This window comes from Suillus discolor (genome assembly GCF_016758755.1).
Source record: "Suillus discolor strain FC423 chromosome Unknown F5147scaffold_36, whole genome shotgun sequence".
NCBI classification, from domain to species: domain Eukaryota; kingdom Fungi; phylum Basidiomycota; class Agaricomycetes; order Boletales; family Suillaceae; genus Suillus; species Suillus discolor.
This window is the reverse complement of record NW_024541283.1, coordinates 37,741-53,373: the sequence shown is the minus strand read 5'-3', so window position 1 is coordinate 53,373 and position 15,633 is coordinate 37,741. Positions and strand designations below refer to the sequence as shown.

At 46.1% G+C, this 15,633-nt stretch overlaps 4 protein-coding genes across 4 annotated transcripts; 1 reads left to right on the top strand and 3 right to left on the bottom strand.

The window, feature by feature from the left end:
- Positions 1–784: 784 nt before the first annotated feature.
- F5147DRAFT_804791 (uncharacterized protein) lies at positions 785–2,788 on the bottom strand (the record flags this gene model as incomplete). The annotated part of the gene is made up of 9 exons (XM_041443337.1): positions 785–1,009; positions 1,058–1,397; positions 1,457–1,525; positions 1,574–1,682; positions 1,733–1,985; positions 2,040–2,311; positions 2,371–2,547; positions 2,599–2,713; positions 2,764–2,788. The coding sequence occupies 9 exons, from the start codon at positions 2,786–2,788 to the stop codon at positions 849–851; spliced, it is 1,521 nt and encodes a 506-aa protein (XP_041291456.1). The 3' UTR covers positions 785–848.
- A 576-nt stretch (positions 2,789–3,364) lies between these two features.
- On the top strand, positions 3,365–5,928 carry F5147DRAFT_774957 (uncharacterized protein; the record flags this gene model as incomplete). The annotated part of the gene is made up of 9 exons (XM_041441650.1): positions 3,365–3,578; positions 3,633–3,716; positions 3,768–4,000; positions 4,102–4,428; positions 4,487–4,811; positions 4,867–5,330; positions 5,385–5,601; positions 5,659–5,666; positions 5,725–5,928. 9 exons carry the CDS (start codon positions 3,365–3,367, stop codon positions 5,926–5,928), a joined length of 2,076 nt encoding a protein of 691 aa, XP_041291455.1.
- Positions 5,929–11,495: 5,567 nt separating this feature from the next.
- Positions 11,496–12,634, bottom strand: F5147DRAFT_653904 (uncharacterized protein; the record flags this gene model as incomplete). The annotated part of the gene is made up of 5 exons (XM_041433820.1): positions 11,496–11,669; positions 11,707–11,874; positions 11,925–12,095; positions 12,151–12,359; positions 12,418–12,634. The coding sequence occupies 5 exons, from the start codon at positions 12,632–12,634 to the stop codon at positions 11,496–11,498; spliced, it is 939 nt and encodes a 312-aa protein (XP_041291454.1).
- A 2,262-nt stretch (positions 12,635–14,896) lies between these two features.
- On the bottom strand, positions 14,897–15,257 carry F5147DRAFT_774954 (uncharacterized protein; the record flags this gene model as incomplete). Its single annotated transcript, XM_041441649.1, has 2 exons — positions 14,897–14,994; positions 15,059–15,257. The coding sequence occupies 2 exons, from the start codon at positions 15,255–15,257 to the stop codon at positions 14,897–14,899; spliced, it is 297 nt and encodes a 98-aa protein (XP_041291453.1).
- Positions 15,258–15,633: the final 376 nt, after the last annotated feature.

Genomic DNA, 15,633 nt, shown 5'->3' with positions numbered 1-15,633 from the left:
TATCTTTTGCAGAGTCAGTTGAACACGGATAGCTGTCAGAGAGAAGGAATTCCTCTGGTATTCATCAGTGGGCCTCATGCACGTTTGCTTTTATCCACAATCAAGCATACTATGCATCGTTGCAATCACGGTAGATACTCCATCGAAGGTGTTGATAGCCAGGAAGGTGGCAATGAGAAATATCAGGATCTTGCTGGATCGCTGATACATGGCATGCAACCGGGTGATGATGATGACTTGCAGCATGTGTCAGTCAAGTCGATATCACTGAGGTCTCACGAGTGCCAAGCCTACTCACCCGACAGAATCACAAATAGTAGAACACCGGTCCAATTCCATACGATCCAGCCTGACGAATCCGGTCAGTGATCGGCCTTGGGTAGCACACACCAAAGACCCACATCTGTGGCATTATAGGCTATAGCGTGACAGTTATTAGTGAACCAACAAGTTAGCAAAGAACTACATGCATTCCTACAGGGCACCATGATGAATCGGAGAGGAATAGCAGGCATCTATACAGAAGACTCGCTGTATCTGTCAGCGAGATGGTCGGAACACCCGCTGTATGCCATTGGTCAGCAGAAGCGAAGACAGTGCATGTACTGAGGAGACATAATCAGTATGTTCAGGCTGATTATGACAGATGGTCGATTAGCACAACACCGATTGCTTAGCCTTCCAAACGTACACAGTATGATATAAGATTTCTATGGAAAGCCGGACGCGCGTGCTCATTATTAAGCGTCACACATCCATAACAGGCAGTAGGACCCTGTGTACTCCAAGTTTAAATTGTCCAAGAACAAGAGGTGTAGGTAACTAGATATATACACGACGAAGAAAAATCACCATCCATCTACCATTTCATCGTCACTTTCGCAATCCGAGAACTCCCAAACCACCAAACCAGCATGATCAAGACCGACCAAGCTTTCATCAATCCCTGTTGTGATATCCAGCTCATCACTGTGTGAAAGAACATCTAGTTGATGACAGTGTTCAGTGTCTAGCAAATACATCAGCATTTAGACTGTCAGGATCAGAGATGACAAACCAAGGCCAAGTCCTCCACCCACACCACCCATATAATAGGCACCATTGGGATCCTCACGAGAAGGTAAGTCTTGATGGTCATCTAAAAGTGGAACAAAATCTTCATCTTCATCATCCTGCAGCTGAATTTCGCCTGGTAACTCATCAGCGAGCTGGAGGGCATCTAGCAGAAGCCGATACGTGTCCCAGACTGATTGCCGTGTGATAACTGGGTGACCGAGATCATTGTAGCAATGCTGGATGCATTTGCCGAAACCCTCTGGGACCAGGTCAAACACGCAATGAGAGGGCTTGATGTAGAGACTTCGGACAAAGTCTAGGGCCTTGGGTTCGATTTGAATCTATGATAGTACCAATATTAGAGTACTATTGACAACAACCAAGTTGATGTAGCACGTACCTTGAAATCCAATGCTCCAAAATCTTCAGCTGAATGGTAGATAAGATTGGGTACTCCATGAGGAAGAATCTGGATGGCGCATCAATGTAAAACCATACTTATTGAGAGTAAAACCACAGGCACGTACTTGTTGTGGTCACGCCGCTTGGCAGTATTGTTAATACGATCCTGATATGCATCGAGCTCCTGCTGAAGCCATGGTATGAAAACCCAATGGAAAACCATCCTGCAAACAAATATTACAACTAACACTCGAACAGGAGAAAAATGATGCACACTTGAAGGGTATTATTCGAATCATACCAACCAGAATTGACACCATGATCAAGAAGATTCTCAAATCCAGGTGTGAACCACCGGCGCAGTTGAGACCATGCGATCTCTGGCATAACATTCTTCTTTGTTCGCATCCAACAATGCTGGAGCGTACCATGTAAAGCTTTGTCGTGATACTGTCGCAGCATGGTATGCGCGTTTGCAATCCCATAGTTTTCGGACCCCGGGTCACTTTGAGTGACCATTGGCATATCTAAAATTTAAGTCGAACTTAGTATGTTTGTGCTTTAAAATGTGAAACACTTACGACCGAGAGCCTCAATTGTGTTAAGGTAGTAACTCAGAATGAGCTGCGGATTTTGGTTGGAATGCCAGACCCGAATCCACATTATACAACCAGAGAAAGGCTCAATGCCGGTATGCAGCCCAAGACCAAATCTGAGCCACTTGTCATGCTGATCGACTGCAAATAGATCATTCATGCCAGCTGCCCAGAAGTGTCTCCTTCGAAGGTGACAAGCCTTGCGCTGATGAACAAGTTCTGGTTCGTACAAAGCAAAGTACTCTGTCACAACCCTCCTAGGATGCAAAACTCATAGGTCAGTAAAACCGGTCCTCACAATGTAAAGATAACTCACCTAGCAACACTCATTTCCCGTTCATGGTATAGTAAACTCACCATTTCACGCGCACCAGCATTTGGATATGTAGCACGTAAATCGAGCATCGCATCACGAATGGTTTTGACTGTGTGACGCTGTTGACGGGTACATTGAAGACCCATCGTCTTTCGAACCTTCAAAAGCGTGGTAAGCCTAGTGGATAATTATTTAACACCTAAATAACTAGATTTAAACACTACTCACCCGATACCATAGCGAGTCGTGTCGATGCATTTTTGCAATTCCTGGACAATCTGCCGATTGGTCTGGCGGGCCTTCCAGAGGCGAAGGATATGAGGTGTGATTTCATCCAGCGGGGCTGCTTAGAGTGTTCAGATGCCTAGTGGGAGTGACTTGAAAGGTACATACGTGTAGGTTTGTTCTGGTTGGGCATTGCAACGTGCTCACTCTGAGGCTTGCAGGGTCACACTTTATATTAATGGTGATTTCCTTTGGACTTACCTAGTTCAGTGGCCCCTGACTCGAAGAAGTTCGTGCTGTGGCAACATGGGAATTCGTGGAATTCATGCCTGGCCTTGTGCCACTCATGCCCCGCTCGTCCCACTAATGCCCTCCTCATGCCTCACATCTTCCTAAGTCAAGTTCAGTAACTACTTGGGCTGGATGTTCCAAATGTTCCGATTCTCAGTGAGTCAGGGCTTGCAACTACCACTAATTGAACTAAGAAATGTTGTCTGCGGTCCAAAGCATTCTTGGGCTGTGCATTTCAGATTCAACTCTTTCAGATTGTTCCATAGTGTCTTTTGAGGTGCCGGTTGCATATGATTCATGATTCTCTATCTAACTCTTTCAAACTTCTCCTTAGTGTCTCTGGAGGCGCCAGTTCCTCATGATGATACAGACTTTCCTCAAGTGCTCGTCACCACCCAATGCACCACATCATAAATCTCTGGGTCATGAGATATTTAAGCTGTCTAGCATGCACTTGGCAGGCTACCTTCAGAGCGCCATGTCAGACTATGAACTTCTCACCCAGTACACTGAGGATGCCTATGCCAAAGAAGATCGAATTTGCGACCGTCCGTCTTGCATGGCCAACATTAGGACTGGAGAGCCATGTTTTTATGTTGCGACCATCGAGCCAGGTCAACGTGGGCGCTATGTGTGTGAATCCTGCCACTTGCATTACGAGAATAAACGAGCTACTTCAGTGAGACCTACAGGTATGCGATCACCATCTAATTGACGAGTTGCTGGCTTACAGACTACTGACTCAGGTAGTCGAACCTTACAATCACAAGGCCGCGCCCCTCCTGATCCACGTACAATACAACAATTGGTGAATGCGGCACAACGAAGATGTAAGTCAAGATGTGTGTTACTGTGGAGGTTTATGATCTTATTTATCACAGCGACACCTAATCCGCCTCCTGTCGTTGCCATACCTGGTGGTTCTCGTGCTAGAGGGCCAGATATTAGAATCCCTACATCGTGGCAAGGTTCATCGTCCATCCAGCATTCGTCACAACAAGGTGCCATTGGGTATTCATCGCAACACACACTTTATGCTGCTGAGCGTGACTGCTGGGGGAAAATGGCATATGCTTCGTCTCTAGCAGAGACCATTTTGCTTGAAATTACTGTGGTTCACGAAGGTGCCGGAGCACGCAAAAAATGAGGTGTTGTTATTGGAGTATGTTTACATCTTAAAACGTGCTGTGACTTACTTACACTTCAGCTTACTAGAACATATGTGAGGGTAAGAAGGACGTTGATGCTCGAATTGACGCGTCTGGGCTCATCAAGCTAGCTTTGGAGACTGTCATCCCAAAGTTACGCAAATTCAATGGAGAATTTGTCTGGCGTGTTGAGGAGTTCGTAATCCGAGATGCTGCATGGGTGGACCTATCCAATGACCCGCAATCGGTTCCCTATTTCTATGATCAATGCCTGCAGCCATCTCGCAAAGGCACCAAATCGACCTTCAAATCTAAACAATTTGCGCTGATGGTCATTGTCCCAGAGGCTCAGTGGAATGAATACAAGAATTGGTTGGAACTTCGTGCAGAAATGGTACATATTTTTTATGTTGTCTATTTACTAGTGCCCTAACCTTAGTTTTGCGGTCCAGGAAGCTGAAGCTATCCGAACGAGCTGCACTCAGTCTAGCGAACGTGCTACTGCTCACACAGCTGTCGGTTTCAATGTGCCCTCATCAGCAACAACTTCACTCGCTGAAAACAAGCTTTTCTTACCATCCATGACCACCAACAATTCTGTGACGGTCTCTACCAAGAGAGCCCACCAGCGTGCTGAAAGCTCTAGCAGTCTCAGTGGTACTTCATCTCCACCTCGAAAGAAGAATCCACCTCCCGCAGCTTTTCATTCACCTGATCGTGATCTGCTCAAAGAAGTCTTGAAGATCGGCGGAGGTGCCAACTTAAATGTAAAGCAAGGTATGCTCGTTCATCAATTTCTCAAATTGCATCAGCGCTTACTAGTATTTTATAGTCTTTGGACTACATAGCGAAAGTGTGCAATTCCACCCAATCCCTACCCGCGATATCACCAACCTCTTGCTACACAAACAGCATCATTCATTTTCGGTGGACACAGCTGAATCTTCCATTGGACAGCTGACTATTGATACATCGACAGATGGCTTCATTGGAATTGGTGGCTTCAAGACTGTGAACGCTGGATGGCTCACACTCACAGCTCCTCCCAAGACTGGTCTTGGATCAGTGGCTCGTCATAAGGTCGTGGTCAAACGGCCATTCGAAAAAGTATTTCTGACTGCTATGAAGGTTGGAGCTTATAAAGTCAGCCGGTATTCACTTGTCGACGAGCTACAGAAGCTATTCAGAGAGGCCAACATCTTATACTGGTCCAAGTCTTTATTAAAGCTCACATACGACTTTATTGATCATTCCATTGCGTCCTCACCTGAACCCCCGCCATTTGCTGTCCCACATGTTTGATTTGTAGAAGCTGGCCTTGCATTGTGCCACAACCAAGGTGGTAGCAAGCCTGGAGCGAAGACAGGGTCAACACAGGCTGTCTTTCTCCTTGAAGAGCTCATTGAGGGTGGTGATGATATGTTTGTCAAATTCATCCACAATATGGATGCCAATCCATTGCTCGATGAATTGGACTATGGCTATGACATGGCCGAATTCTTTGTTTTCACGCAGCATGTCCAGTATGTCAAGACTGGCAAGCTAGCTTTCATGTCCGACTATCAGGGTATGTCTGATTTTCAATACATTCAATCCTCAGCGCTGAATGACCCAATGTATTCAGGTAGTACAGTACTACTCACAGATCCTCAGATCCTGACTCATCCATATGTCTTTTTCATTTGTTCAGACTCAATACCGATGTTGGGATAGGTCGGTCAGCAATGGATGTGATATTTTTGGTGAGGGAAATATCGAGGCATCTGTCAGCAAATTCGAAGACCAGCATGCCTGCAACGAGTACTGTGAATGGTTTGGGCTGGAGATATTTGTGAAGGAAGCGAACGACGATGAAGCAGCTGCGAATGACGATGAAGTAGTTGTAGAAAATTAGATTGATGCTCGTTGGACTGATACATGGTACTATACTATTTTCTTGCATTCAAAGTGTTAGATAATTACATTGATGTGCGACATGTACTCGATATAATATTGTAATGGCACTTGAAAAACATCACTGGCAGGCCCTATGCTGTCACATGACCAAGAAAATGTGGCACTTTTTCCTTGAGTGATGTCAGCACTCAAGGAAAAAGTGCCATGTGGCTTGTATCATGTGACTACTCAGTGTCAGGGATATATATAATTTTCTTGTGTGTGAGGTGTCCGGTGTCCCAATCGTGTGACTACCTCATTTGGTGCATGTCACATCGTGTAACGGAGCGCGCGCGTCCGGCTTTCCGTAGATTTCAAGGTAGCCATCAACAAAACAACACATAGCGTATATGATCATATATGGTCTTGTGAAGCTTACATTACCACGCACGTCTGTTTACCATATTATATGGCCTTGCAGCGATATTGTATGAGTGTAGCAGACAGGTGAATTTCTTGTAATATCAAGCCAGTGTTATGGAGACTTGCATGGATGTGGGCAGACTGGTGGTGACTTGCATGGCCGGCAACAGGCTGATGGTTACCTGTATGATAATTAAAAGACTTTCGTGGGTTTACATTCATTACTGCCGCAAGGCCAAGTCTAAAATCATGTTCGTCGACTCTCACTTGAATTTCAGTGTTGTACATGACAATCAGTTGCTAGAGCTCTGCATACCCTTCGTACTCATCCATAGCATCGTCTTCACCATCCTCCGGTCCGACCTCGTCATTAGCCTCCTCAAGACCATCCCCTTGTTCTTCATCTTCTTCGTCGGTCACCTCTTCTTCCTCGTCAAGGCCCCCATACCCATACTCATCCATCTCGGACTCGATATCATCTTCGTCTTCATCGCCAGTAGCTTGATTTTGTGCAGTAGTACTAGCAGACCCGGCACTGAGCTGTGCCCCCTGATTGATGCCACTTTCCAAGTCTTCAAAGTCTTCCTCGCTGTCATCTCGAGTGATTTCTGAGTCGACTCGCGAGTAGACTTGTGGCCAACCCCACCACCGTGGAACCTCATCATCATGTCTCTGTCGACGAATCTGAATCACGAAGGTCAGTGACAGTCACTGACAGATGTCAGGAGTACAAAAATAGCATACATATTAACATAGAAAAATTTCCAGTCTTTGTCTTTGTCGTGTAGCGGACGAGCAATTGAGGGTGGCAGTAATAGACTAGTGCGACCATGGGCAAATGCAGGTATCAAGTGAATGCCTCGAATAATCTGCTGTGGATCAAGAAAGCCAAATGCTCCTGGTACATCAGCAGGAATGAACCCAAGCCTATGAAGACGCTTTGCCTTCCATCCAGACCAATAATTATTAGGATCACGACCAAACCACCGAACCCACAAGAAATCCATCTGCCGGGGTTCAAATGAGGGTGCATCCCCACCTCTATGGATGATGTTTGCGTGAAACACGCCCAGGATACGTGCATACCAGTATGGATGTGTGTCATCATCTTCATGTCTGATACATCTGCATGCGTGTGGGGATTAAGAGAATCTTGAGAGAGACGCAGATCATATGTCGTGTAATTGACACGAATGACCTTGTGCTGGAATATGCGGTCATTGACGAACAGGACTTGGGCACACTCGGCTGAAGAGAACTCTGTCTCGTCACCATCGTATTCATGACCAAGTATGCAAGAAAGGAGGTGATCTTTCAGCCAAGGAAGGAAGTCCTTTAGGAATTATAATCATGAGCACTGCTAACTCAAAGAAACTGACAGCTTACATTTAACGCAGGATCGTTTGCATGTTTGATGAGCCATCGGGGGAGATTCAAGTGGTACCTCGTGCCATTGGAGATGTGGTAGTGTGACATTGGGTCTGAGTAAGCCAAAGGCTCCGATGCTTCAAAGGGTATGTGAAAGGGTGCATCTTCACCTGCCGTCGTTGTATGACCAGGTCTATGGACTGTTGTAGACTTGCCTTTCTCCGATTTTGAATTGTTGTGCTCTGCCTGAGCCATTTTGAACAGAATCCGTTAACGATGTTCCTGTTTCGCAATTCCAGATGTGAACTTTGCTTTGCTGACTCGCGGATAGAATCGTTTGACACGACGATGTTCAAGCTTGCCCTGGAATATATTGATTCAGTGGCAAAATAAACCAAAATCGCTTCTAGAGCACACTGGTTGAGTTGTAAAGTTGTCTGTTGTTCCAAACTGACAAATAGCATCTACATAGTCACTGAGGGCATGGAGCTTGTATGTCTCAAAGTTGAAGTGTCGGATCTTCGGCCCATCTGTACCTCGCCTTGAAGTCGGTGCTGCAGACTGTGAAGGCCCTTGTTTTGCTGCCTGTCGAGCCTTTTGGCGTCCACGAGCAGCCTCCTCGCTTGGTAGATCTTGTGTCTCGAACTCTTCCTCAGTCTCCTTGACAAAGTGCCTGAGAAACCTTCCAAGACGTGTCGTGGATGTGTCGAGAAAGCCAAGTGTCGTGTCAGTATGCATTCGCAGTTTTGCAAGGCCTTGCCATGTTGCAAGTTCAAATAGCAGATCTAGCAAAGGTTCATTCCACCGAGATGGAAGCAGCAACTCAAAAACAGGTATAGCACACTGTTTTGTCAATGTTAGCTCCAAGCGGTAACTCCACATTGCACGATGGTTACCTGCAGCAAGTCTTCAAAGTCCCTCGCTGTGAGACACTTCATACCTGAGGCATTGTTACTGAATCGACATATTGTACCCCATCCAAACGTTGGTACTTGTCGATACCTGTAAATTCAGTCTTAATATGAGGATGGTGTAAGATAGAAAATAAGCAAACCGTTCATTTAAATCCTGAATTGTATCGTTCCCATATGAGTACAAAATCCGAAGAAGATGAGTGAAGATGGCCTTCCAGACTCCGAGCTCGAACTCATGGAGTAGGTCAGGTACGAAAAGTGAATAAAAATTGAATCCAAATTGAGCAAGTCGAGTCGAAAATGCACTCTATTAATCTGTTACTGGTGATCATAATGCAATTGTGTGAGAATGACAAACCACAGTAGCAATAAGAGATTCTGGGCCAAGTAGACGCTTGACAAAAATACTAGTAATGTTGGTACCCTTCACGTACAGCCAGTTACGAACCCTCTTGATTGTTGATCGTAGGCCATGACTATCTTGGCGTGCATCTCGATTGCGACGGTGCCTATCAGTGTGAGTGCCAAGAGCTCTGATCTTGTCCTTTGGAACTAAACATCGAGGGCAAGGACATTTCACCAGAAACTTGATACAGGCCAGAAGTGTTCTGCAGAGTGTGTGAAGTCAATATGAAATTCGAGCTGGTGAAGATTCTGTGACTCACTTTTCGGGGTAGTCTGCAGAATAAGTAAAAAACCGGGGAAAGACTCGCCAACAGATACCATCGAGAAATTCAATGACAATTCCAAACTCGTATGCATGCATGAAGTCATCGTCCATGAGGAGTAGCCAGATGGCTTGCATAACCTCATGTCGGCAGTGCATCAGTACCTCAGCAGTTGCAGGTTTGTCAAATGCTTGCTGATAAAAATCCTGAATCGTATCTGTAAGCTATTAAAAGGTTATCAGTGGGAAATGCACGGCATCTCACAATAAACTCACTTTAGGAATATAGGCAAGATGGTGCACAGCAAAGCACGATGGCTTGCCCCGAACATATTTTGACTGATTCCCAAAATACATATATATGGGCCACAACAATGCAGTGCCAAAACTAGCGAGGTGTGTTGAATCCGACCATAGCATAATCGAGGCGACTACCGTCTCGAGGGTACAGCCATCAACTTTAGGTGTAGATGCAATCTTGCAATGCTCGTTGATCATGGCTGGGGACATGTACAGTTCTGAGTATACACACTCCACAGGTTCATTGGGCAATGCTTGGAAGGAGGTTTCAAATGGCGTGAGATGAAACTGTTCAGCTGAAGCTTCACGAAGAGCCGTTTTGATGACTTCTAATGGGCGGCGATAGAAGAGTCCAGGTACTGAACTCCGAAATTCGGGACTCGGGACCTGGGTTTCGGGACTCGGGACTCAGAGCTTGTGACCTGGGACTCCACACTGTTCTGAATACCGAGTCCCTGACGCCCGATTCCATAATCACCAAACATGAACCATGAAACGCAAAATACTTACAAATGTGATTTCCAATGCTCCCGATACCCTGACACCCAACACAGTTGCCGAGCTCCAGGTCACCGAACCCCGAACTCCAAAATTCGGGACTCGGGACCTGGGCTTCTGGGACTCAGTATTCAGAACAGTGTCGAGTCCCGAGTCTACAATGTCGTGGTTCAGGGTTCTGTCAAATGTGTACGGCAATTACAAATGTTAATTCGAGCATATTTATACATCTTCTCCCAGTCTCAAATATCAAGTGAGGAGTTCCAGGTTTCGGGACTCAGTACCCCGGCACTCGGGACTCCCATATGTCAAGTCCCGAGTTCCAATTATCAAATACCGAGGCTGGCATCCAAATTATTCAGTCCCATATATCACTTCACAAATGCTCAAAATTGAGTATTGAGGTCCGGATAACTATTGGTACATGGTATTCATTTGTTGGAATGTATATAGGTCACAATGCTTGCTCTTTGTTTGATCTTTCACACGCTGTATGGACCATCCACACTAGCCCATCCACATGATGGAACACCAGCATAAATGTGAACAGAATCCCTCATATACCATGCCCAAGCAATCCAATCCCCTTCCACATCATAAACTCCATGTCTCACAATCCTTCCGGAAAACGCAATCATACAGCCGGAATTGTACTTGAACTCCAGCTGAAGGCTTGGCATTGTCATCCGAGCATCAGAATAGTTCCCCACAGTGGTGAGAATGTCGAAGCATTCAGCAATAGACAAATGGTCTCGATGATTGGGGGTTTCCCGATTGGAAATGATAGAGAGGGTGTTAAACACGGATGCCCAGTACTGCAGGGCCTCCGGTGTTACGTTGACTGTAGGTCGGCGTGTGCGAACTAGGATAGGTCTTCTCAGCGACGACTCGAGTGAGTCTACTGAAGCTGAGCGTGGTCTGGCCTTGACGGAACGTCAAGGATTCCTCCGGCGATCTCGGTAAGACGGCGCTCGTCGAGATGCAGGGCTAGCGGATACATGCAGAGGCGTATGGGAGCGACTCTGAAGTGCGTTCTCACACAAGGAAGCAGTTAAGCTTAGATGAGCAAGTTCTTGATAGAACCTAGTAGATTAAAGTGAAGTATAATCTACAACAATGTGCCTACTTATACATAGTGTATGTAGGTGTTCAAGCTCAGTCTGTAATCTATAGTATATCGTACATCTAAGATAACCAGACATGAGGTTAGATAAAGTACATGAGGCTTAGCCTCTGATCATACATGCGGCGCCAAGGGCTGCTGCGCATAGGTACAGGAAGCGCCAAGCGCTCCGGGTCTTCATACATGAGGCGCCTAGGGCGCTCCGGATCTTCATGAAGCGACATGCTGTATACATGCGCTGATCTAGGGTGTCCATGAGGCGTACAGCCTCCATGGAACAGGCACAAGGCTGTCTAGGCCAGGGGCGGGGTCATAGCATCAGGCGGGGTCATAGCGCCATGAGGCAGAGTCATAGCGGTCCAGACCGCTGTCTTTCTAGGCGCAGGCGGCGCACCGCTGCGCGGGGAGTCTAGCAGAGCGGGGGCAGGCGTAGGGAGAGCTGGGGCTCTAGCAGGTGTTACAGATCCCTGTAACATCCGGCATCTGTGGCAGATCCTTGCTTACTGCTATATGTCCGAGGTTGGACAAGGTTCGCAACTCTGCCCAGTACTGCTCAGGATGCATGACCCTGAGTGCCGCAGACGTGATGGCTGCTGGCCTTGCAATGGCTTTCAGGATATTCTCGCAGGAAGGTCCCTTCAATGATGCAGATACCTCCGGATCGGACATAGTCTTTGGGATTGGTGAGTATGACTGCCGGTCACCATCTCATGGGATCCTACCTCGTGTCCCTGTTGAAACCATGCCGGAGATAAATTGATACATCCGGGAGTTGCACCAACATCGTCCGAGCCCTGTTTGAACCACTTTTGATTAGTTTGCCAAATGCCATCAGCCCTTACACTTTTTTCGAGGCTTGGAGCGAGCAAATCGGTGGCCTCCCTGATTTCCTTCTGTAGGTTCCATTTGATATTCAATATCCATTGAGTAACAATGTATATTACACACCTGGGTGGTGTCGGTCAGGGCGTCTGGGAGGTACCATGCGATGATGGCACCGGATGCATCAAGAATTGTGGCAGGTTCGTCGACCAACCTTTTGCCTTCATGGCCAGGAGGACACCTCTCAAGCAACCTCACCTCTCTTTGTTCATTATGCCCGGTGTCCTTCGGGGAGATCAATTTGCTATATCTTGCAATATCCATCTGCATCTGAACTGTCATGCAGGAATTTGAATGATAAAACAAATTTTCCAAATCTGCAAGAAGACCCACTGGGATTTTTATATGCCTTTATGAGTACATCAGCCAAGTGATTGCATGCCATCACCAGATCAGTGTCTAGGTTGGGGGAAGGTATGACTGGGCCTCCTCCAGTCTTCTCTGCCTTGAATTTCTGTTTGGTATATTCCCCTGCTTCATAAGTCACAGTCAGGGCCCAAGTGCGCCAGATGTTTATGCTATCAGGAGTGGAAGGGGAAGAACCGTTCATGCTGGATGTTAATCTTGGGAAATCAGACGCTGAATGCTGGATGTCCAGACTTTGGTGTTAAAGGGGGTGGAGATAGAGAGGATCAGATAAGGGAGCCTGGGATAATTTTGGCTGTCAAAGATGTATTATTATCCATTGCTCAATGAAATACTACCTGATTGGAAGTGTGCTGGTCATCAGATATTCATTTGTCGACTTCCGTGTCCCGGAACTCGGAAGTCGGTACGGTTGACCCAAATTTGGGTGGTCGGAACTTGGCGTCTCATAGGGCAACACAAGCTTCGCACCGCCATGTCAGGAGATCACCTGCTGCTCTGGGAACTTGGTAACTTTGATCTATTACCTCCTCTGATTTGGTTGATGTACAACTACCTCAGCTCCATCATGTCTACAATTATGATACACATGGGCCCACCCATCTATATTTTATACCATCCTCGGCCCACCCGTCTAATTAATATGTGTCTGGGCCCACCCGTCTAATACAACATCCCATACAACACCCTCGGCCCACCCGTCTAATTTAATATGTGTCTGGGCCCACCCATGAATGTGATAACAAGTACCTACCCATCTATCTCATACACATCTACCTTAATACACCCATCTGCATAATATCCAACTACCTCGGCCCACCCGTCTACCTAATATTCATGTACATCGGCCCACTCATCTACTCTATATATTCCCTGCATGGGCCCACCCACCTCCATCGGGAATAATTTGCCTCCCGGCCCATCCGTCACAGTCGAGGATATTTTTATCATGGGCCCATGGTCTGCTGGCCCGTATCATACGGGATATTATGCACGTCCGTTCCCTCATATTATACGGAGATAGGTCACTGTAATATGTGGTTGGAATGCCCACAGGGTAGAATAAGGACCCAAAATATCTTGTGAAGGACGTCATAGATAGAACTGGTGTTGTGTTACCTGTTCCAACTCAGGGGCTTTTTCGCTTAATAGCTCTCAGTTACTAGCAGAGTACCACTGAGAGACCCCAGCAACGTTCGGAACCAGGTCTGTCTACACCATTTCCTTTGTACTCCTTTATTAAAAATACTGTGTTTATATACTCCTTGCCTGTGAGCCCCCGCGTGCATCGTTCCTCCCATTTGCCTCATCATCTATGTTGTCCCTGCACTCAATCCTCATTCTCTCCACCAAGAAAAAATTGACGAGGTATGCAAATTATTATATTCTTGCACCTAATCCTCGTTCTCTCCATCAAGAAAAAATGGACGAGTTACACAAATTGATATATCCTCACATTCGATTCTTGCTCTCCGCCAAGAAAAAATAGATGAGTTATGCAAATTGGTAAGTTGCGTACATTGGTCCATCTATTCCACTACTCAAGAATGCCCCAATACCCTGCTTAGACTGCTGTACATGCTAATACAAGCTCATGTCTGACTTCCAGGTTCTTTTCTCAATGTCGGATGTCTCGAGATACGATAGTCAACGATACCGGCACCTGGTGTCAATGCATATGTTAGTGTGCTGTATGTTGACAGCAGCATATCTCTATTGTCTGCATCTGACCTCTGTGCGAAGCGGTCTTGGTTGATCTTGCAGGTGAGTGGGTCTGGAGTGAAGGGCAGTTGAAGGTAATTGCTTTGATAATTAGTATGAGATTTGATTTGTTGTTTCTGGGATCAAACTATCATTAATGTCAGTATATACTGTTAAAAATGTTCAGTTTGTGCCTACTTTGTTGACTCATGAGTGCGCTTCGCCCAGTATAGATGTGTTGATTCGTTATCGCAAGTGTTGATCCCATGTATAATGTGGAAGTCAATGCTAGATGTGGCATGGACATTGTATTGGTATCCACGCATGTGCATGATTCCTGCAAGCAATGTTAAGTTGATTCACAATTGATGTTGCGGTGTGCTTGCTCATTCACATTTGTAGTCATTGGTGATGCCTTCCATATTGCAATGGGTATGAGACTCATTGGCCAATAAATTGCAGGCAATGCAAACTTCGAAGATTCCTTGTCTTTGAGCTATGTTACTGATATCAATATGTTATGTCATAAGCAGGTAGTTTTATAATCATTTGTTTTGTATACTAAGCTGATGGTGTACGGGGGGTTGGTGCTACGGATGTTCCGACTTGAATGTTACCTCATTTTCGAACCGATCAAGGCTCCGAGTTGGAACAGGGCACCTGATACTCAGATAGAACCCATGAAAATTGACAATTCGCTTACCAGTTGTAATAAGATAGAACACTGCTTCCCCATGTGGCTGTTCTAAGAGCCCCCAAAGCAGCACAGTACTCGTCTGCGGTGACTAGAGCGGCTGCCCCCCTCATCTGAGGGAGGAGTTACGTTCTTCCCATCAGAGTTGGCTGATGCAACCGAACACTTGTTAGATTCCTGACAATCGTTGTGATTTTCTTGAGAACAGGCCACTCCAAAGGCCACCTTCAGTATCATTCTTTGCAGATAGGGCCTCCTTATCACGTTGAATCTTGGCATAGTACATGTATGTCTCGAGATTGGGGGTAGTGCCATCAGGGATATGGTAGTTCTCAGGAACATACACATTCTGCTCTTCCTTCTCTGAGACATAAACTTGAGGGTCCACGCTGGCTTCGATAGTAAATGCCATTGTGGTGGGAGTGAGGAATGGAGATTCAGAGTTCGCGGTTTGATGTGGTAGGCTTTATTTACCTATGCTGTGGGTACTACTACATGTGCTCGATGTCAGTATGTGGTGTCATTACTTACTGTTACACCACCTGTGTGTCACCATAAATGTCCCTTATTAGTAAGAAACATGTGATGTGATGTCTGTTACTAACTAGGGGGGAAATCCTATGCTGCAGTACTTCAGCGATTTCCTGCAGCACTCAGCACTGACTTTGGAGAAGTTGTGCTAAATAACATACAATATAATCAGTAGATATGATAAGAGCTTATGTCAGGTACCTGTAACATGACGGCTGCTACTTTCCCGAGCTTCCTCCTTGTTTCCCACGACGACC